This window comes from Pristiophorus japonicus, unplaced genomic scaffold (assembly GCF_044704955.1).
Source record: "Pristiophorus japonicus isolate sPriJap1 unplaced genomic scaffold, sPriJap1.hap1 HAP1_SCAFFOLD_1153, whole genome shotgun sequence".
NCBI classification, from domain to species: domain Eukaryota; kingdom Metazoa; phylum Chordata; class Chondrichthyes; family Pristiophoridae; genus Pristiophorus; species Pristiophorus japonicus.
The window spans coordinates 58,444-79,316 of record NW_027250814.1 but is presented as its reverse complement, the minus strand read 5'-3'; the positions used below and the strand labels follow the sequence as shown (position 1 = coordinate 79,316).

General features: G+C 63.5%; 1 protein-coding gene across 1 annotated transcript in view; it reads left to right on the top strand.

The window, feature by feature from the left end:
- The window catches only part of LOC139241893 (F-box/LRR-repeat protein 19-like), a gene marked incomplete at its 3' end in the record, with an annotated part of 33,632 nt that extends 14,455 nt beyond the window's left edge, over positions 1-19,177 (top strand). The window contains exons 4-5 of the mRNA XM_070870123.1: positions 5,068-5,229; positions 18,959-19,177. Of these exons, the coding sequence (XP_070726224.1) occupies positions 5,068-5,229; positions 18,959-19,177 (381 nt within the window). The remainder of the gene's footprint in view (positions 1-5,067; positions 5,230-18,958) is intronic.
- Positions 19,178-20,873: the final 1,696 nt, after the last annotated feature.

Genomic DNA, 20,873 nt, shown 5'->3' with positions numbered 1-20,873 from the left:
AGGTTGGTGGAGGACCTTTGTCTTGCGGATGTTTAGTGTAAGGCCCACGCTTTTGTACACCTCGGTAAAGATGCTGGAGTTCAGCCTCCGAGTGTGCGCAGACGGAAGCGTCGTCCGCGTACTGTAGCTCGACGACAGAGGTTGGGACGACCTTGGATCTGGCCTGGGGACGGCGAAGGTTGAACAGGTTCCTGCTGGTTCTGTAGTTTAGTTCCACTCCAGCGGGGAGCTTGTTGAGTGAGAGGTGGAGCATGGCAGCGAGAAAAATCGAGAAAAGCGTTGGTGCGATGACGCAGTCCTGCTTGACCCCGGTCCGGACGTGGATTGGGTCTGTGGTGGACCCGTTGCTCAGGATCACGGCCTTGCATGTCCTCGCGGAGCAGGCGGAGAATGGTGACGGAACTTTTGGGGGCAGCCGAAACAGAGGAGGACGCTCCATAGTCCCTCGCGGTTGACCGTGTCAAAGGCCTTTGTGAGGTCAAAGGCGGCCATGTACAAGGGTGGGTGCTGTTCCCTGCATTTCTCTTGCAGTTACCGCGCGTGACGAAGATCATGTCCGTTGCACCCCTTAGTGGACGGAGGCCGCAGTGCGACTTTGGGAGGAGCTCTTCAGCCACAGGGAGAAGGCGATTGAGGAAGGTTCTTGCAATGACTTTCCCAGTGACCGACAGCAGGGAGATTCCTCTGTGGTTATCGTAGTCGGACTTGTCCGCTTTTGTGAAGGTGGTCACGGTTATGGCATCTCTCAGATCTCCCAGCACGCTCTCCTCCTTCCAGATAAGAGCGATGAGGTCATGCGCTTGTGCCAATAGTGCTTCTCCGCCATACCTTCGCGCCTCGGCGGGGATTCCATTTGCTCCCCGATGCCTTGCTGTTCTTGAGCTGACGGATGGCCTTTTCTACCTCGCGCAGGGCCCGGGGTTTTGCTGAGGTGGCGGTGGGTAGCAAGCTGCGGGAGGGAGTCGAGGACGCTCGCGTCGAAGGCAGAGTCTCGGTTAAGGAGATCTTCGAGGTGCTCCTTCCAGAGGGCCCTGACTGCCTCGGTGTCCTTAATGAGTGGCTCTCCATTCTTGGCCAGCAGTGCGGGTGTGGGGGCCCTTGGGTGCTTGGGCCGCAGGTTGACTTGACTGCGCTGTAGAAACCTCGCAGGTCGTGGCTGTCAGCCAGCTGCAGGATCCCCCTGTGCTTTCTCCACCCACCATCTGTTGTTGCGGTCGCAGGATTTTTTTTATTGGACCTCGGCCTGCAGCCGCCTGTAGAGCTGCTTTGCTGCTCCCGGATTGGGTTGCTGCCTCGGGGTCAGAACTGTCCTGCGCTTGCAGCTTATTAGCTGCTGGATCCCCCCCCCCTGGTCGTTCTCATCAAACCAGACGGTGTTTCCTGGTCGAGTGACCGAGCGTCTCTTCGCAAGCGCTGGTTACGGAGGCCTTGAGGGCAGACCAGGCGCTGTGGGGCACTCTGCGTCTCGGGGTCATCCAGGGTTGCTCGGTTGGCAGTGAGGCGCTGGCTGTCCAGGGCTTTCTTAACTGGGTCTTTGCAATCTATTTACAATCTACATCAATGACTTAGATGAGGGGGTGCGTCCAAGTTTGCTGATGATACAAAGCTCGGTGGGAAAGTAAGCTGAAATGTGGAGGAATTTCTTCTGAGGATTGTAAATCTGTGGAATTCTCTGCCTCAGAGAGCTGTGGAAGCCGGGACATTGAATATATTTAAGACAGAGCTAGACAGTTTCTTAACCGATAAGGGAATAAGGGGGCGGGCAGGGAAGTGGAGCTGAGTCCATGATCGGATCAGCCATGATCGTATTAAATGGCGGAGCAGGCTCGAGGGGCCGAATGGCCGACTCCTGCTCCTATTTCTTATGTTCTTATTTTCTAAGCTGTAAGGAGGACGTAAAGAGCCTGTTAAGGGATTTGACAGACTAAGTGAGCGGGCAAGAACATGGCAAATGGAATATAATGTGGAGAAAGGTGAAGTTATCCGCTTTGGCAGGGAAAATAGAAAAGTAGAGTATTGTTTAAACGGTGAGAGATTGGGAAATGTTGGTGTTCAGAGAGACCTGGGGGTTCTTGTACACCAATCACTGAGAGTTAACACGCAGGTACAGCAAGCAATGAAGAAAGCAAATGGTATGTTGGCCTTTATTACAGGAGGATTTGAGTATAAGAGTAAAGACGTCTTCCTGCAATTATACCGGGCCCTGGTGAGACCACACCTGGAGTACTGTGCACCGTTCTGGTCTCCTGACCTAAGGAAGGATATACTTGCCATTGAGGGAGTGCAACGAAGGTTCACCAGACTGATTCCTGGGATGGGGGGATTGTCCAGTGAGCAAAGATTCCCTAGAATTTCTCCTATATTCATAGAAAATAGGTGCAGGAGTAGGCCATTCGGCCCTTTTAGCCTGCACCGCCATTCAATGAGTTCATGACTGAACATGCAACCTCAGTACCCCATTCCTGCTTTCTCGCCATACCCCTTGATCCCCCTAGTAGTAAGGACTTCATCTAACTCCTTTTTGAATATATTTAGTGAATTGGCCTCAACAACTTTCTGTGGTAGAGAATTCCACAGGTTCACCACTCTCTGGGTGAAGAAATTTCTCCTCATCTCGGTCCTAAATAGCTTACCCCTTATCCTTAGACTGTGACCCCTGGTTCTGGACTTCCCCAACATTGGGAACATTCTTCCTGCATCTAACCTGTCTGAACCCATCAGAATTTTAAACGTTTCTATGAGGTCCCCTCTCATTCTTCTGAACTCCAGTGAATACAAGCCCAGTTGATCCAGTCTTTCTTGATATGTCAGTCCCGCCATCCCGGGAATCAGCCTGGTGAACCTTCTCTGCACTCCCTCAATAGCAAGAATGTCCTTCCTCAAGTTAGGAGACCAAAACTGTACACAATACTCCAGGTGTGGCCTCACCAAGGCCCTGTACAACTGTAGCAACACCTCCCTGCCCCTGTACTCAAATCCCCTCGCTATGAAGGCCAACATGCCATTTGCTTTCTTAACTGCCTGCCAACCTTCAATGACTGATGTACCATGACACCCAGGTCTCTTTGCACCTCCCCTTTTCCTAATCTGTCACCATTCAGATAATAGTCTGTCTCTCTGTTTTTACCACCAAAGTGGATAACCTCACATTTATCCACATTATACTTCATCTGCCATGCATTTGCCCACTCACCTAACCTATCCAAGTCACTCTGCAGCCTCATAGCATCCTCCTCGCAGCTCACACTGCCACCCAACTTAGTGTCATCCGCAAATTTGGAGATACTACATTTAATTCCCTTATCTAAATCATTAATGTACAGTGTAAACAGCTGGGGCCCCAGCACAGAACATTGCGGTACCCAACTAGTCACTGCCTGCCATTCTGAAAAGTACCCATTTACTCCTACTCTTTGCTTCCTGTCTGACAACCAGTTCTCAATCCATGTCAGCACACTACCCCCAATCCCATGTGCTTTAACTTTGCACATTAATCTCTTGTGTGGGACCTTGTCGAAAGCCTTCTGAAAGTCCAAATATACCACATCAACTGGTTCTCCCTTGTCCACTCTACTGGAAACATCCTCAAAAAATTCCAGAAGATTTGTCAAGCATGATTTCCCTTTCACAAATCCATGCTGACTTGGACCTATCATGTCACCTCTTTCCAAATGCGCTGCTATGACATCCTTAATAATTGATTCCATCATTTTACCCACTACCGATGTCAGACTGACCGGTCTATAATTCCCTGTTTTCTCTCCCTCCTTTTTTTTAAAAAGTGGGGTTACATTGGCTACCCTCCACTCGATAGGAACTGATCCAGAGTCAATGGAATGTTGGAAAATGACCGTCAATGCATCCGCTATTTCCAAGGCCACCTCCTTAAGTACTCTGGGATGCAGTCCATCAGGCCCTGGGGATTTATCGGCCTTCAATCCCATCAATTTCCCCAACACAATTTCCTGACTAATAAGGATTTCCCTCAGTTCCTCCTCCTTACTAGATCCTCTGACCCCTTTTATATCCGGAAGGTTGTTTGTGTCCTCTTTAGTGAATACCGAACCAAAGTATTTGTTCAATTGGTCTGCCATTTCTTTGTTCTCCGTTATGACTTCCCCTGATTCTGACTGCAGGGGACCTACGTTTGTCTTTACTAACCTTTTTCTCTTTACATATCTATAGAAACTTTTGCAATCTGTCTTAATGTTCCCTGCAAGTTTCTTCTCGTACTCCATTTTCCCTGCCCTAATCAAACCCTTTGTCCTCCTCTGCTGATTTCTAAATTTCTCCCAGTCTCCGGGTTCACTGCTATTTCTGGCCAATTTGTATGCCACTTCCTTGGCTTTAATACTATCCCTGATTCCCCTTGATAGCCACGGTTGAGCCACCTTCCCTTTTTTATTTTTATGCCAGACAGGAATGTACAATTGTTGTAGTTCATCCATGCGGTCTCTAAATGTCTGCCATTGCCCATCCACAGTCAACCCTTTAAGTATCATTCGCCAATCTATCCTAGCCAATTCATGCCTCATTCCTTCAAAGTTACCCTTCTTTAAGTTCCCTAGAATTTAGAAGAATGAGACGTGATCTCATTGAAACAGGGCTTGACAGGGTAGATGCTGGGGGAGAGAGGAGGGGAGGGAGACTGGGGGGAGAGGGGAGGGAAGGAGATGGGGGGGGGGGAGAGGGGAGGGAAGGAGACTGGGGGGAGAGGGGAGGGAGGGAAGGAGACTGGGGGGGAGAGGGGAGGGAGGGAGACTGGGGGGGAGAGGGGAGGGAGGGAAGGAGACTGGGGGGGGAGAGGGGAGGGAGGGAAGGAGACTGGGGGGGGAGAGGGGAGGGAGGGAAGGAGACTGGGGGGGAGAGGGGAGGGAGGGAGACTGGGGGAGGGAGAGGGGAGGGAGGGAGACTGGGGGGGGAGAGGGGAGGGAGGGAGACTGGGGGGGGAGGGGAGGGAGGGAGACTTGGGGGGGAGAGGGGAGGGAGGGAGACTGGGGGGGAGAGGGGAGGGATGGAGAGGGGGTTCGGAGCGCCTCTGACCACCGCTGCGGTTATTGTCCCCAGGTCTGAAGGAGTTGATTCTCTCAGGATGTTCCTGGTCCTCAGTCTCTGCTCTCTGCACGGCCAGCTGCTCCTACCTCCGCCTGCTCGACCTGCGCTGGGTGGAGGATGTGAAGGACTCGCATCTACGCGAGCTGGTTTCGCCTCTGGCTGACTCCCGGCAAGGTAGGGTTCTGTCTGCCTCCGTCTGGGGCACAGCCAGTTCTTGATCTCTTCCTCGCTGGGTCCCTCCCCTTCCCTGCACTCCCAAACTTCCCCCTCTCCTGCTCTCCCATCGCCCTCTCCTGCTCTCCCCTCGCCCCTTCCCTCTCCTTGCCCCTTCCCTCCCTCTCCCTTCCTTGCTTGCTCCCCTTCCCCACCTCTTGTCCTCTCTCTGTCCCCCTGCCATTCCTCACCCCACCCTTTCTCTCCTTCCCCTCTCTGTGCTCCCCGCCCCCCACCTCCCCCCCACAATCCCCCACTGTGCCTCTCTGAGGATCCGTGTTTGTGGGTGGGGAGTGTGACGCGGGGGGAGGGCGTGGAGCGATGCGAGCGTTGGGCGAGGTGGGGAATGCGAAGCAGATTGGGGTCAGGCTGCGGAGTGGGGTGCGGGGCGATGGAGTCCGCTCTGGGGCCGCGGGGACCCAGCTCTGGCGTAGGGGGCGAGGTGGGGAGTGGGAGCGTGTTGGAATGGCGGTGTGGTGGGGTACAGGGCGGAGTGGGGGGTACAGGGCGGAGTGGGGGGTACAGGACGATGGGTGTGGGGTACAGGGCGCGATGGGTGTGGGGTACAGGGCGATGGGTGTGGGGTACTGGGCGATGGGTGTGGGGTACTACAGGGCGATGGGTGGGGTACAGGGCGATGCGGGTACAGGACGGTGGGGGTGGGGTACAGGGTGTGAGGGGTACAGGTTGTTGGGGGGTATAGGGCGATGTGGGGGGGGAAAAACAGAGCAATGTGAGGGGTACAGAGTGGGGGGTACAGGGCGATGGGTGTGGGGGTACAGGGTGATGGGTGTGGGGGTACAGGGCGATGGGGTACAGGGCAATGGGTGGGGGTACAGGACGATGAGTGGGGGGGTACAGGGTGGGGGGTATAGGGCGATGGGTTGGGGGTACAGGGCGATGGGTGGGGGGTACAGTGTGTGTGTGGGGGTACGCGGCGAAGGGTGGGGGGGGTACAGGGCGATGGGGGGTACAGGGTGTGGGTTGTACAGGGCGATGGGTGAGGGGGTGTGGGGGGTACAGGGCGAATGGTGGGGGGTACAGGATGTGTGTGGGGGGGGACAGGGCGCTGGGTGAGTGGGTGTGGGGGGTACAGGGCGATGGGTGGGGGGTACAGGGTGTGGGGAGCACAGGGCATTGGGTAGGGTGTGGGGGGTACAGCGTGTGGGGGGCACAGGGCGATGGGTGGGGGTACAGGGCGATGTGTGGGGGGTACACGGTGTGGTGGGTACAGGGCGATGGGTGGGGGGTACAGGGTGATGGGTGGGGGTACAGGGTGTGGGGGTACAGACCGATGTGTGGGGGTACAGGGCGATGGGTGGGGGTACAGGGCGATGGGTGGGGGGTACACAGTGTGGCGGGTACAGGGCGATGGGTGGGGGTACAGGGTGTGGGGTACAGGGTGATGGGTGGGGGTACAGGGTGTGGGGGTACAGGGCGATGGGTGGGGGTACAGGGCGATGGGTGTGGGGTACAGGGTGTGGTGGGTACAGGGCGATGGGTGGGGGTACAGGGCGATGGGTGGGGGTACAGGGCGATGGGTGGGGGTACAGGGCGATGGGTGGTGGGTACAGGGTGTGGTGGGTACAGGGCGATGGGTGTGGGGTACAGGGTGATGGGTGGGGGTACAGGGCGATGTGTGGGGGTACAGGGTGTAGGGGTACAGGGCGATGGGTGGGGGTACAGGGTGTGGGGTACAGGATGATGGGTGGGGGTACAGGGTGTGGGGGTACAGGGCGATGTGTGGGGGTACAACGTGTGGGGTACAGGGCGATGGGTGGGGGTACAGGGTGTGGGGTACAGGGTGATGGGTCGGGGTACAGGGTGTGGGGGTACAGGGCGATGTGTGGGGGGTACAGGGTGTGGTGGGTACAGGGCAATGGGTGGGGGTACAGGGTGTGGAGGTGCAGGGTGGGGGTATAGGGTGTGGGGGTACAGGGCAATGAGTGGGGGGTGCAGGGCGATGGGTGGGGTGTACAGTGTGTGGGGGGTACGGGGCGAAGGTTGGGGGGTACAGGGCGATGTGTGGGGGGTACAGGGTGTGGTGGGTACAGGGCAATGGGTGGGGGTACAGGGTGTGGAGGTGCAGGGTGGGGGGTATAGGGCGATGGGTCGGGGGTACAGGGTGTGGGGGTACAGGGCGATGAATGGGGGGTGCAGGGCGATGGGTGGGGTGTACAGTGTGTGGGGGATACGGGACGAAGGTTGGGGGGGTACAGGGCGATGGGGGGTACAGGGCGTGGGGGGTACAGGGCGATGGGTGGGGGGTACAGTGTGTGTGTGGGGGGTACGGGGCGAAGGGTGGGGGTACAGGGCGATGGGGGGTACAGGGTGTGGGGGGTACAGGGCGATGAGTGGGGTGTACAGAATGTGTGTGGGGGGGGACAGGGCGATGGGTGAGTGGGTGGGGGGGGGGTACAGGGTGTGGGGGCACAGGGCGATGGGTAAGGTGTGGGGGTACAGGGTGTGGGGGTACAGGGTGTGGTGGGTACAGGGCGATGGGTGGGGGTATAGGGTGTGGGGGCTACAGGGCGATGGGTGGGGGGTACAGGGCGATGGGTGTGGGGGGGACAGGGCAATGGGTGAGTGGGTGTGGGGGGTACAGGGGGATGGGTGGGGGGTACAGGGTGTGGGGGGCACAGGGCGATGTGGGGGTACAGGGTGTGGGGTATAGGGCGATGGGTTGGGGGTACAGGGTGTGGGGGTACAGGGTAGGGGGTATAGGGCGATGGGTTGGGGGTACAGGGCGTGGGGGTGCGGGATGTGGGGGTATAGGGCGATGGGTGGGGGGTACAGGGCGATGGGTGGGGGGCACAGTGTGTGTGTGTGGGGGGGGTACGGGGCGAAGGGTGGGGGGTACAGGGCGATGGGGGGTACAGGGTGTGGGGGGTACAGGGCGATGTGTGGGGTACTGGGTGTGGGGGGCACCGGGCGATGAGTGGGGGTACAGGGTAGGGGGTATAGGGCGATGGGTTGGGGGTACAGGGCGTGGGGGTGCAGGATGTGGGGGTATAGGGCGATGGGTGGGGGGTACAGGGCGATGGGTGGGGGGCACAGTGTGTGTGTGGGGGGGGGTACGGGGCGAAGGGTGGGGGGTACAGGACGATGGGGGGTACTGGGTGTGGGGGGTACAGGGCGATGGGTGGGGATACAGGGTGTGTGGGGTGCAGGGTGTGGGGTATAGGGCGATGGGTGGGGGTACATGGCGATTGGGGGTACAGGGCAATGGGTGGGGGGTGCAGGGTGTGTGGGGTGCAGGGGGGTACAGGGCGATGGGTGGGGGTACACGGTGTGTGGGGTACAGGGCGCTGCCTGGGATGTACAGGGTGTGGGGGTACAGGGTGATGGGTAGGATGTGGGGGGTACAGGGTGTGGGGAGTACAGGGCGATGGGTGTGGGGGGCACAGGGCGATGTGTGGGGGTACAGGGGGTGGGGGGTACAGGGGGTGTGGGGTACAGGGCAATAGGTGGGGGGTGTGGGGGTTACAGGGCGATGAGTGGGGGTACAGGGTGGGGGGTATAGGGCGATGGGTTGGGGGTGCAGGGTGTGGGGGTGCAGGATGTGGGGGTATAGGGCGATGGGTGGGGGGCACAGTGTGTGTGTGTGTGTGGGGGGTACGGGGCGAAGGGTGGGGGGTACAGGACGATGGGGGGTACAGGGTGTGGGGGGTACAGGGCGATGGGTGAGGGGGTGTGGGGGGTACAGGGCGATGGGTGGGGGGTACAGGATGTGTGTGGGGGGGACAGGGCGATGGGTGAGTGGGTGTTGGGGGTACAGGGCGATGGGTGGGGGGTACAGGGTGTGGGGGGTACAGGGCAATGGGTGGGGTGTGTGGTGGGTACAGGGCGATGAGTGGGGGTGCAGGGTGGGGGTATAGGACGATGGGTTGGGGGTGCAGGGCGTGGGGGTGCAGGGTGTGGGTGTACAGGGCGATAGGTGGGGGTACAGGGCGATGGGTGGGGGGCACAGTGTATGTGTGTGGGGGGTACGGGGCGAAGGGTGGGGGTACAGGGCGCTGCCTGGGATGTACAGGGTGATGGGTAGGGTGTGGGGCGTACAGGGTGTGGGGAGTACAGGGCGATGGGTGTGGGGGGCACAGGGCGATGGGTGGGGGTACAGGGGGTGGGGGGTACAGGGTGTGGGGGTGCAGGATGTGGGGATATAGGGCGATGGGTGGGGGGCACAGTGTGTGTGTGTGTGGGGGTACGGGGCGAAGGGTGGGGGGTACAGGGTGTGGGGGGTACAGGGCGATGGGTGAGGGGGTGTGGGGGGTACAGGATGTGTGTGGGGGGGACAGGGCGATGGGTGAGGGGGTGTGGGGGGTACAGGGCGATGGGTGGGGGGTACAGGATGTGTGTGGGGGGGACAGGGCGATGGGTGAGTGGGTGTTGGGGGTACAGGGCGATGGGTGGGGTGTGTGGGGGGTACAGGGCGATGAGTGGGGGTGCAGGGTGGGGGTATAGGACGATGGGTTGGGGGTACAGGGTGTGGGGGTGCAGGGTGTGGGTGTACAGGGCGATAGGTGGGGGGTACAGGGCGATGGGTGGGGGGCACAGTGTGTGTGTGGGGGGGGGTACGGGGCGAAGGGTGGGGGTACAGGGCGATGGGGGGGTACAGGGTGTGGGAGGTACAGGACGATGGGTGAGGGGGTGTGGGGGGTACAGGGCGATGGGTGAGGGGGTGTGGGGGGAACAGGGCGATGGGTGGGGGGTACAGGATGTGTGTGGGGGGGGCAGGGCAATGGGTGAGTGGGTGTGGGGGGTACAGGGGGATGGGTGGGGTGTACAGGGTGTGGGGGGCACAGGGCGATGTGTGGGGTGTACAGGGTGTGGGGATACAAGGCGATGGGTAGGGTGTGGGGGGTACAGGGCGATGGCTGGGGGGTACAGGGTGTGGGGTACAGGTCGATGGGTGGGGGTACAGGGTGTGGGGGTACAGGGCGATGGGTAGGGTGTGGGGGGTACAGGGCGATGGGTGGGGGCTACAGGTCGATGGGTGGGGGTACAGGGTGTGGGGGTACAGGGCGATGGGTGGGGGTACAGGGTGTGTGTGTGGGGGGTACGGAGCGAAGGGTGGGGGTACAGAGCGATGGGGGGTAAAGGGTGTGGGGGGTACAGGACGATGGGTGAGGGGGTGTGGGGGGTACAGGGCGATGGGTGGGGGTACAGGATGTGAGTGGGGGGACAGGGCAATGGGTGAGTGGGTACAGGGTGGGGGCGTACAGGGCGATGGGTGGGGGGTACAGGGCGATATGTGGGGTGTACACGGTGTGGGGGTACAGGGCGATGGGTAGGGTGTGGCAGGTACAGGGTGTGGGGGTACAGGGCGATGGGTGGGGGGTACAGGGCGATGTGTGGGGGGTACTGGGTGTGGGGGTACAGGTCGATGGGTGAGGGTACAGGGTGTGGGGGTACAGGGTGTGGGGGTACAGGTCGATGGGTGAGGGTACAGGGTGTGGGGGGTACAGGGCGATGGGTGGGGGTACTGGGTGTGGGGGTACAGGTCGATGGGTGAGGGTACAGGGTGTGGGGGGTACAGGGCGATGGGTGGGGGGTACAGGGTGTGTGTGTGGGGGGATACGGGGCGAAGGGTGGGGGGTACAGGGCATGGGGGTTACAGGGCGATCGGTGAGGGGGTGTGGGGGCTACAGGGCGATGGGTGGGGGTACAGGATGTGTGTGGGGGGGGGCAGGGCAATGGGTGAGTGGGTACAGGGTGTGGGGGGTACAGGGCGATGGGTGGGGGGTACAGGGCGATATGTGGGGTGTACACGGTGTGGGGGTACAGGACGATGGGTATGGTGTGGCAGGTACAGGGTGTGGGGGTACAGGGCGATGGGTGTGGGGGTACAGGGTGTAGGGGTACAGGCCGATGGGTAGGGTGTGGGGGTACAGGGTGTGGGGGGTACAGGGCGATGGGTGGGGGTTACAGGGTGATGGGTGGGGGGTACAGGGTGTGGGGGTACAGGACGATGGGTAGGGGTACAGGGTGTGGGGGTATAGGGCGATGGGTGGGGGTACAGGGTGTGGGGTACAGAGCGATGGGTGGGGGGTACAGGGTGTGTGGGGTGCAGGGTGGGGGTACAGGGCGATGGGTGGGGGTACAGGGTGTGTGGGGTACAGGGCGCTGCCTGGGGTGTACAGGGTGTGGGGGTACAGGGTGATGGGTAGGGTGTGGGGGGTACAGGTTTGGGGAGTACAGGGCGATGGGTGTGGGGGGCACAGGGCGATGGGTGGGGGTACAGGGGGTGCGGGGATCAGGGCAATAGGTGGGGTGTGTGGGGGTTACAGGGCGATGAGTGGGGGTACAGGGTGTGGGGGTACAGGACGGGGGGTATAGGGCAATGGGTTGGGGGTACAGGGTGTGGGGGTGCAGGATGTGGGGTATAGGGCGATGGGTGCGGGGTACAGGGCGATGGGTTAGTGGGCGTGGGGGGTACAGGGCGACGGGTGGGGGGTACAGGGTGGTGTGTGTGGGGGGATCCGGGGCGAAGGGTGGGGGTACAGGGCATGGGGGGTACAGGGCGATGGGTGAGGGGGTGTGGGGGGTACAGGGCGATGGGTGGGGGGTACAGGATGTGTGTGGGGGGGCAGGGCAATGGGTAAGTGGGTACAGGGTGTGGGGGGTACAGGGCGATGGGTGGGGGGTACAGGGCGATATGTGGGGTGTACACGGTGTGGGGGTACAGGACGATGGGTATGGTGTGGCAGGTACAGGGTGTGGGGGTACAGGGCGATGGGTGTGGGGGTACAGGGTGTAGGGGTACAGGCCGATGGGTGAGGGTGTGTGGGGGGTACAGGGCGATGGGTGGGGGGTACAGGATGTGTGTGGGGGGGACAGGGCGATGGGTGAGTGGGTGTGGGGGGTACAGGGCGATGGGTGGGGATACAGGGTGTGTGGGGTGCAGGGTGTGGGGTACAGGGCGATGGGTGGGGGTACAGGGCGATGGGTGGGGGTACATGGCGATTGGGGGTACAGGGCAATGGTTGGGGGGTACAGGGTGTGTGGGGTGCAGGGGGGTACAGGGCGATGGGTGGGGGTACACGGTGTGTGGGGTACAGGGCGCTGCCTGGGATGTACAGGGTGTGGGGGTACAGGGTGATGGGTAGGATGTGGGGGGTACAGGGTGTGGGGAGTACAGGGCGATGGGTGTGGGGGGCACAGGGCGATGTGTGGGGGTACAGGGGGTGGGGGGTACAGGGGGTGTGGGGTACAGGGCAATAGGTGGGGGGTGTGGGGGTTACAGGGCGATGAGTGGGGGTACAGGGTGGGGGGTATAGGGCGATGGGTTGGGGGTGCAGGGTGTGGGGGTGCAGGATGTGGGGGTATAGGGCGATGGGTGGGGGGTACAGGGCGATGGGTGGGGGGCACAGTGTGTGTGTGTGTGTGGGGGGTACGGGGCGAAGGGTGGGGGGTACAGGACGATGGGGGGTACAGGGTGTGGGGGGTACAGGGCGATGGGTGAGGGGGTGTGGGGGGTACAGGGCGATGGGTGGGGGGTACAGGATGTGTGTGGGGGGGACAGGGCGATGGGTGAGTGGGTGTTGGGGGTACAGGGCGATGGGTGGGGGGTACAGGGTGTGGGGGGTACAGGGCAATGGGTGGGGTGTGTGGTGGGTACAGGGCGATGAGTGGGGGTGCAGGGTGGGGGTATAGGACGATGGGTTGGGGGTGCAGGGCGTGGGGGTGCAGGGTGTGGGTGTACAGGGCGATAGGTGGGGGTACAGGGCGATGGGTGGGGGGCACAGTGTGTGTGTGTGGGGGGTACGGGGCGAAGGGTGGGGGTACAGGGCGCTGCCTGGGATGTACAGGGTGATGGGTAGGGTGTGGGGGGTACAGGGTGTGGGGAGTACAGGGCGATGGGTGTGGGGGGCACAGGGCGATGGGTGGGGGTACAGGGGGTGGGGGGTACAGGATGTGGGGGTGCAGGATGTGGGGATATAGGGCGATGGGTGGGGGGCACAGTGTGTGTGTGTGTGGGGGTACGGGGCGAAGGGTGGGGGGTACAGGGTGTGGGGGGTACAGGGCGATGGGTGAGGGGGTGTGGGGGGTACAGGATGTGTGTGGGGGGACAGGGCGATGGGTGAGGGGGTGTGGGGGGTACAGGGCGATGGGTGGGGGGTACAGGATGTGTGTGGGGGGACAGGGCGATGGGTGAGTGGGTGTTGGGGGTACAGGGCGATGGGTGGGGTGTGTGGGGGGTACAGGGCGATGGGTGGGGGGCACAGTGTGTGTGTGGGGGGGGGGTACGGGGCGAAGGGTGGGGGTACAGGGCGATGGGGGGGTACAGGGTGTGGGAGGTACAGGACGATGGGTGAGGGGGTGTGGGGGGTACAGGGCGATGGGTGAGGGGGTGTGGGGGGAACAGGGCGATGGGTGGGGGGTACAGGATGTGTGTGGGGGGGGCAGGGCAATGGGTGAGTGGGTGTGGGGGGTACAGGGGGATGGGTGGGGTGTACAGGGTGTGGGGGGCACAGGGCGATGTGTGGGGTGTACAGGGTGTGGGGATACAAGGCGATGGGTAGGGTGTGGGGGGTACAGGGCGATGGGTGGGGGGTACAGGGCGATGTGTGGGGGTACAGGGTGTGGGGTACAGGTCGATGGGTGGGGGTACAGGGTGTGGGGGTACAGGGCGATGGGTAGGGTGTGGGGGGTACAGGGCGATGGGTGGGGGCTACAGGTCGATGGGTGGGGGTACAGGGCGATGGGTGGGGGGTACAGGGTGTGTGTGTGGGGGGTACGGAGCGAAGGGTGGGGGTACAGAGCGATGGGGGGTAAAGGGTGTGGGGGGTACAGGACGATGGGTGAGGGGGTGTGGGGGGTACAGGGCGATGGGTGGGGGTACAGGATGTGAGTGGGGGGACAGGGCAATGGGTGAGTGGGTACAGGGTGGGGGCGTACAGGGCGATGGGTGGGGGGTACAGGGCGATATGTGGGGTGTACACGGTGTGGGGGTACAGGGCGATGGGTAGGGTGTGGCAGGTACAGGGTGTGGGGGTACAGGGCGATGGGTGGGGGGTACAGGGCGATGTGTGGGGGGTACTGGGTGTGGGGGTACAGGTCGATGGGTGAGGGTACAGGGTGTGGGGGTACAGGGTGTGGGGGTACAGGTCGATGGGTGAGGGTACAGGGTGTGGGGGGTACAGGGCGATGGGTGGGGGGTACTGGGTGTGGGGGTACAGGTCGATGGGTGAGGGTACAGGGTGTGGGGGGTACAGGGCGATGGGTGGGGGGTACAGGGTGTGTGTGTGGGGGGATACGGGGCGAAGGGTGGGGGGTACAGGGCATGGGGGTTACAGGGCGATCGGTGAGGGGGTGTGGGGGCTACAGGGCGATGGGTGGGGGTACAGGATGTGTGTGGGGGGGGGGCAGGGCAATGGGTGAGTGGGTACAGGGTGTGGGGGGTACAGGGCGATGGGTGGGGGGTACAGGGCGATATGTGGGGTGTACACGGTGTGGGGGTACAGGACGATGGGTATGGTGTGGCAGGTACAGGGTGTGGGGGTACAGGGCGATGGGTGTGGGGGTACAGGGTGTAGGGGTACAGGCCGATGGGTAGGGTGTGGGGGTACAGGGTGTGGGGGGTACAGGGCGATGGGTGGGGGTTACAGGGTGATGGGCGGGGGTACAGGGTGTGGGGGTACAGGACAATGGGTGGGGGTACAGGGTGTGGGGGTATAGGGCGATGGGTGGGGGTACAGGGTGTGGGGTACAGAGCGATGGGTGGGGGTACAGGGTGTGTGGGGTGCAGGGTGGGGGTACAGGGCGATGGGTGGGGGTACAGGGTGTGTGGGGTACAGGGCGCTGCCTGGGGTGTACAGGGTGTGGGGGTACAGGGTGATGGGTAGGGTGTGGGGGGTACAGGTTTGGGGAGTACAGGGCGATGGGTGTGGGGGGCACAGGGCGATGGGTGGGGGTACAGGGGGTACAGGGGGTGCGGGGATCAGGGCAATAGGTGGGGTGTGTGGGGGTTACAGGGCGATGAGTGGGGGTACAGGGTGTGGGGGTACAGGACGGGGGGTATAGGGCAATGGGTTGGGGGTACAGGGTGTGGGGGTGCAGGATGTGGGGTATAGGGCGATGGGTGCGGGGTACAGGGCGATGGGTTAGTGGGCGTGGGGGGTACAGGGCGATGGGTGGGGGGTACAGGGTGGTGTGTGTGGGGGGATCCGGGACGAAGGGTGGGGGTACAGGGCATGGGGGGTACAGGGCGATGGGTGAGGGGGTGTGGGGGGTACAGGGCGATGGGTGGGGGGTACAGGATGTGTGTGGGGGGGCAGGGCAATGGGTAAGTGGGTACAGGGTGTGGGGGGTACAGGGCGATGGGTGGGGGGTACAGGGCGATATGTGGGGTGTACACGGTGTGGGGGTACAGGACGATGGGTATGGTGTGGCAGGTACAGGGTGTGGGGGTACAGGGCGATGGGTGTGGGGGTACAGGGTGTAGGGGTACAGGCCGATGGGTGAGGGTGTGTGGGGGGTACAGGGCGATGGGTGGGGGGTACAGGATGTGTGTGGGGGGGACAGGGCGATGGGTGAGTGGGTGTGGGGGGTACAGGGTGTGGGGGTACAGGGTGTGGGGGTACAAGACGATGGGTAGGGTGTGGGGGGTACAGGCCGATGGGGGGTACAGGGCGATTGGTGGGGGTACAGGGTGTGGGGTACAGGTCGATGGCTGGGGGTACAGGGTGTGGGGGGGTGGGTACAGGGTGTGGGGAGGGGTACAGGACGATAGGCGGGGGTACAGGGTGTGTGTGTGGGGGGTACGGGGCGAAGGGTGGGGGTACAGAGCGATGGGGTTACAGGGTGTGGAGGGTACAGTACGATGGGTGAGGGGTTGTGGGGGTACAGGGCGATGGGTGGGGGTACAGGGTGTGGGGGTACAGGGCGGGGGGTACAGGGCGGTGGGGGGTGGGGGGTACAGGGCGATGGGTGGGGGGTACAGGATGTGTGTGGGGGGGACAGGGCAATGGGTGGGGGGACAGGGCAATGGGTGGGGGGTACAGGGCGATATGTGGGGTGTACAGGGTGTGGGGGTACAGGACGATGGGTATGGTGTGGCAGGTACAGGGTGTGGGGGTACAGGGCGATGGGTGGGGGGTACAGGGCGATATGTGGGGTGTACAGGGTGTGGGGGTACAGGACGATGGGTATGGTGTGGCAGGTACAGGGTGTGGGGGTACAGGGCGATGGGTGTGGGGGTACAGGGTGTAGGGGTACAGGCCGATGGGTAGGGTGTGGGGGGTACAGGGTGTGGGGGGTACAGGGCGATGGGTGGGGGGTACAGGGTGTGGTGGGTACAGGGCGATGGGTAGGGGTTACAGGGTGATGGGTGGGGGGTACAGGGCGATGGGTGGGGGTACAGGTTGTGGGGGGTACAGGGCGATGGGTGGGGGTACAGGGTGTGGGGGTACAGGGTAATGGGTGGGGGTACAGGGTGTGGGGGTACCGGGCGATGGATGGGGGTACAGGGTGTGGGGGTACAGGGTGTGGGGTTACAGGGCGATGGGTGGGGGTACATAGCGATTGGGGGTACAGGGCGATGGTTGTGGGGTGCAGGGTGGGGGTACAGGGCGATGGGTGGGGATACAGGGTGTGTGGGGTACAGGGCGCTGCCTGGGGTGTACAGGGTGTGGGGGTACAGGGTGATGGGTAGGGTGTGGGGGGTACAGGGTGTGGGGAGTACATGGCGATGGGTGTGGGGGGCACAGGGCGATGGGTGGGGGTACAGGGGGTGGGGGTACAGGGTGTGGGGGTACAGGGCGTGGGGTACAGGGCGATGGGTTGGGGGTACAGGGTGTGGGGGTGCAGGATGTGGGGGTATAGGGCATTGGGTGCGGGGCACAGTGTGTGTGTGTGTGTGGGGGGTACGGGGCGAAGGGTGCGGGGTACAGGGCGATGGGGGGGGTACAGGGTGTGGGGGGGTAAAGGGCGTTGGGTGAGGGGGTGTGGGGGGTACAGGGCGATGGGTGAGGGGTACAGGATGTGTGTGGGGGGGACAGGACGATGGGTTAGTGGGCGTTTGGGGTACAGGGCGATGGGTGGGGGGTACAGGGCAATGGGTGGGGCGTGTGGGGGGTACAGGGCGATGAGTGGGGGTGCAGAGTGTGGGTGTGCAGGGTGTGGGGGTACAGGGCGATAGGTGGGGGGTACAGGGTGATGGGTGGGGGGCACAGTGTGTGTGTGTGTGGGGTACGGGGCGAAGGGTGGGGGTACAGGGCGATGGGGGGGTACAGGGTGTGGGGTTACAGGGCGATGGGTGAGAGGGTGTGGGGGGTACAGGGCGATGGGTGGGGGGTACAGGATGTGTGTGGGGGGGACAGGGCGATGGGTGAGTGGGTGTGGGGGGTACAGGGTGATTGGTGGGGGGTACAGGGTGTGGGGGGCACAGGGCGATGTGTGGGGGTACAGGGTGTGGGGGTACAGGGTGTGGGGGTACAAGGCGATGGGTAGGGTGTTGGGGGTACAGGGCGATGTGTGGGGTACAGGTCGATGGGTGGGGGTACAGGGCGATGGGCGGGGGTACAGGGTGTGGGGGGTACAGGACGATGGGTGAGGGGGTGTGGGGGGTACAGGGCGATGGGTGGGGGTACAGGATGTGTGTGGGGGGACAGGGCAATGGGTGAGTGGGTACAGGGTGTGGGGGGTACAGGGCGATGGGTGGGGGTACAGGGCGATATGTGGGGTGTACACGGTGTGGGGGTACAGGGCGATATATGGGGGGAACAGGGTGTGGGGGTACAGGGCGATGGGTAGGGTGTGACGGGTACAGGGCGATGGGTGGGGGGTACAGGGTGTGGTGGGTACAGGGCGATGGGTGGGGGGTACAGGGTGTGGGGGTACAGGGCGATGGGTAGGGTGTGACGGGTACAGGGCGATGGGTGGGGGGTACAGGGTGTGGTGGGTACAGGGCGATGGGTGGGGGGTACAGGGTGTGGGGGTACAGGGCGATGGGTAGGGTGTGACGGGTACAGGGCGATGGGTGGGGGGTACAGGGTGTGGGGGTACAGGGCGATGGGTGGGAGTACAGGGTGATGGGTGGGGGGTACAGGGTGTGGGGGTACAGGGCGATGGGTGGGGATACAGGGCGATGGGTGTGGGGGGTACAGGGTGATGGGTGGGGGTACAGGGTGGGGGGTGTGGGGTACAGGGTGGGGGGTGTGGGGTACAGGGTGTGGGGTACAGGGATACAGGGTGTGGGGGTACAGGGTGTGGGGTACAGGGTGTGGGGGTACAGGGCAATGGGTGGGGGGTACAGGATGTGTGTGGGGGTACAGGGCGATGGGTGGGGGTACAGGGTGTGTGTGGGGGTACAGGGTAATGGGTGGGAGGTACAGGATGTGTGGGGGTACAGGGCGATGGGTGGGGGTACAGGGTGTGGGGGTACAGGGTGTGGGGTACGGGGGTACAGGGTGTGGGGTACAGGGGTATAGGGTGTGGGGGTACAGGGTGATGGGTGTGGGGGTACAGGGTGTGGGGGGACAGGGTGTGGGGGGACAGGATGTGGGGGTACAGGGGTGCAGGGTGTGGGGGTACAGGGTGATGGGTGTGGGGGTACAGGGTGTGGGGGTACAGGGTGTGGGGGTACAGGGCGATGGGTGGGGGTACAGGGTGTGGGGGGTATAGGATGAGGGGGTGAAGGCGGTACACGACAATGGCACTGACTGATGCTCTCTCTAATCCCCCCCAGGCCAGAACGAGAATCGGGGGCGGCTGCAGAATGTGACGGAGCTGCGCCTGGCCGGCCTGGATGTGATGGACGCCTCTCTGCGACTCCTGGTCCGTCACATGCCCCAGCTGGTCCGGCTCGACCTGAGTCACTGCCCACACATCGGGGACCAGTCCGTTAACCTGCTAACTGCAGCCAACTCACAGCTCCGGGACAGTCTGTCCGAGATCAACCTGGCAGGTAATGACCCCCGCATGACCCCCCGCCATGACCCCCCGCCCCCCGCCATGACCCACCCCCGCCATGACCCGACCCCGACCCCCGCCATGACCCGACCCCCGCCATGACCCCCGCCATGACCCCCCCCGACCCCAGCCATGCCCCCCCGACCCCCGCCATGCCCCCCCGCCATGCCCCCCCGCCATGCCCCCCCAACCCCAGCCATGCCCCCCCGACCCCCGCTATGCCCCCCGACCCCCGCCATGACCCCCCCCGACCCCAGCCATGCCCCCCGACCCCCGCCATGCCCCCCCGACCCCCGCCATGCCCCCCCGCCATGCCCCCCGACCCCCGACATGCCCCCCGACCCCCAACATGCCCCCCGACCCCCGCCATGCCCCCCCGACCCCCGCCATGCCCCCCGACCCCCGCCATGCCCCCCCCCACCAGTGGCACTCAATCGCCCTCCCTCTCTCTCTCTCTCTCTCTCCCTCTCTCCCTCTCTCTTCCCCCTCTCTCTCTCTCTCTCTCACTCTCTCATCCTTTCCCTCTCCCTCCTATACTGAATCTCTCTCTCCCCCTCCTACACTGACTCTCTCCCTCTCTCCTATACTCTCTCTCTCTCTCTCTCGCTCCTATACATGTCTCTCTCTCTCTCTCTCTCTCTCTCTCTCTCTCTCTCCCTCTCCTCCAATACTGAATCTCTCTCTCTCTCTCTCCCCCCCACCCCCCCACTCTCTCCCCCCACCCCCCCACTCTCTCCCCCCCCACCCCCCACTCTCTCCCCCCACCCCCCCACTCTCTCCCCCCACCCCCCCCACTCTCTCCCCCCACCCCCCCCACTCTCTCCCCCCACCCCCCCCACTCTCTTCCCCCCACCCCCCCCACTCTCTTCCCCCCACCCCCCCACTCTCTCCCCCCACCCCCACACTCTCTCCCCCCACCCCCCACACTCTCTCCCCCCACCCCCCCACTCTCTCCCCCCACCCCCCCCACTCTCTCCCCCCACCCCCCCCACTCTCTCCCCCCACCCCCCCCCACTCTCTCCCCCCACCCCCCCCCACTCTCTCCCCCCACCCCCCCCCACTCTCTCCCCCCACCCCCCCCCACTCTCCCCCCCCACCCCCCCCCACTCTCCCCCCACCCCCCCCCACTCTCTCCCCCCACCCCCCCACTCTCTCCCCCCACCCCCCACTCTCTCCCCCCACCCCCCCACTCTCTCCCCCCACCCCCCCACTCTCTCCCCCCACCCCCCCACTCTCTCCCCCCACCCCCCACTCTCTCCCCCCACCCCCCCACTCTCTCCCCCCACCCCCCCACTCTCTCCCCCCACCCCCCCCACTCTCTCCCCCCACCCCCCACTCTCTCCCCCCACCCCCCCACTCTCTCCCCCCACCCCCCCACTCTCTCCCCCCACACCCCCACTCTCTCCCCCCACCCCCCCCACTCTCCCCCACCCCCCCACTCTCTCCCCCCACCCCCCCACTCTCTCCCCCCACCCCCCCACTCTCTCCCCCCCCCCCACTCTCCCCCCACCCCACTCTCTCCCCCCACCCCCCCACTCTCTCCCCCCACCCCCCCACTCTCTCCCCCCACCCCCCCACTCTCTCCCCCCACCCCCCCCACTCTCTCCCCCCACCCCCCCACTCTCTCCCCCCACCCCCCCACTCTCTCCCCCCACCCCCCCACTCTCTCCCCCCACCCCCCCCCCACTCTC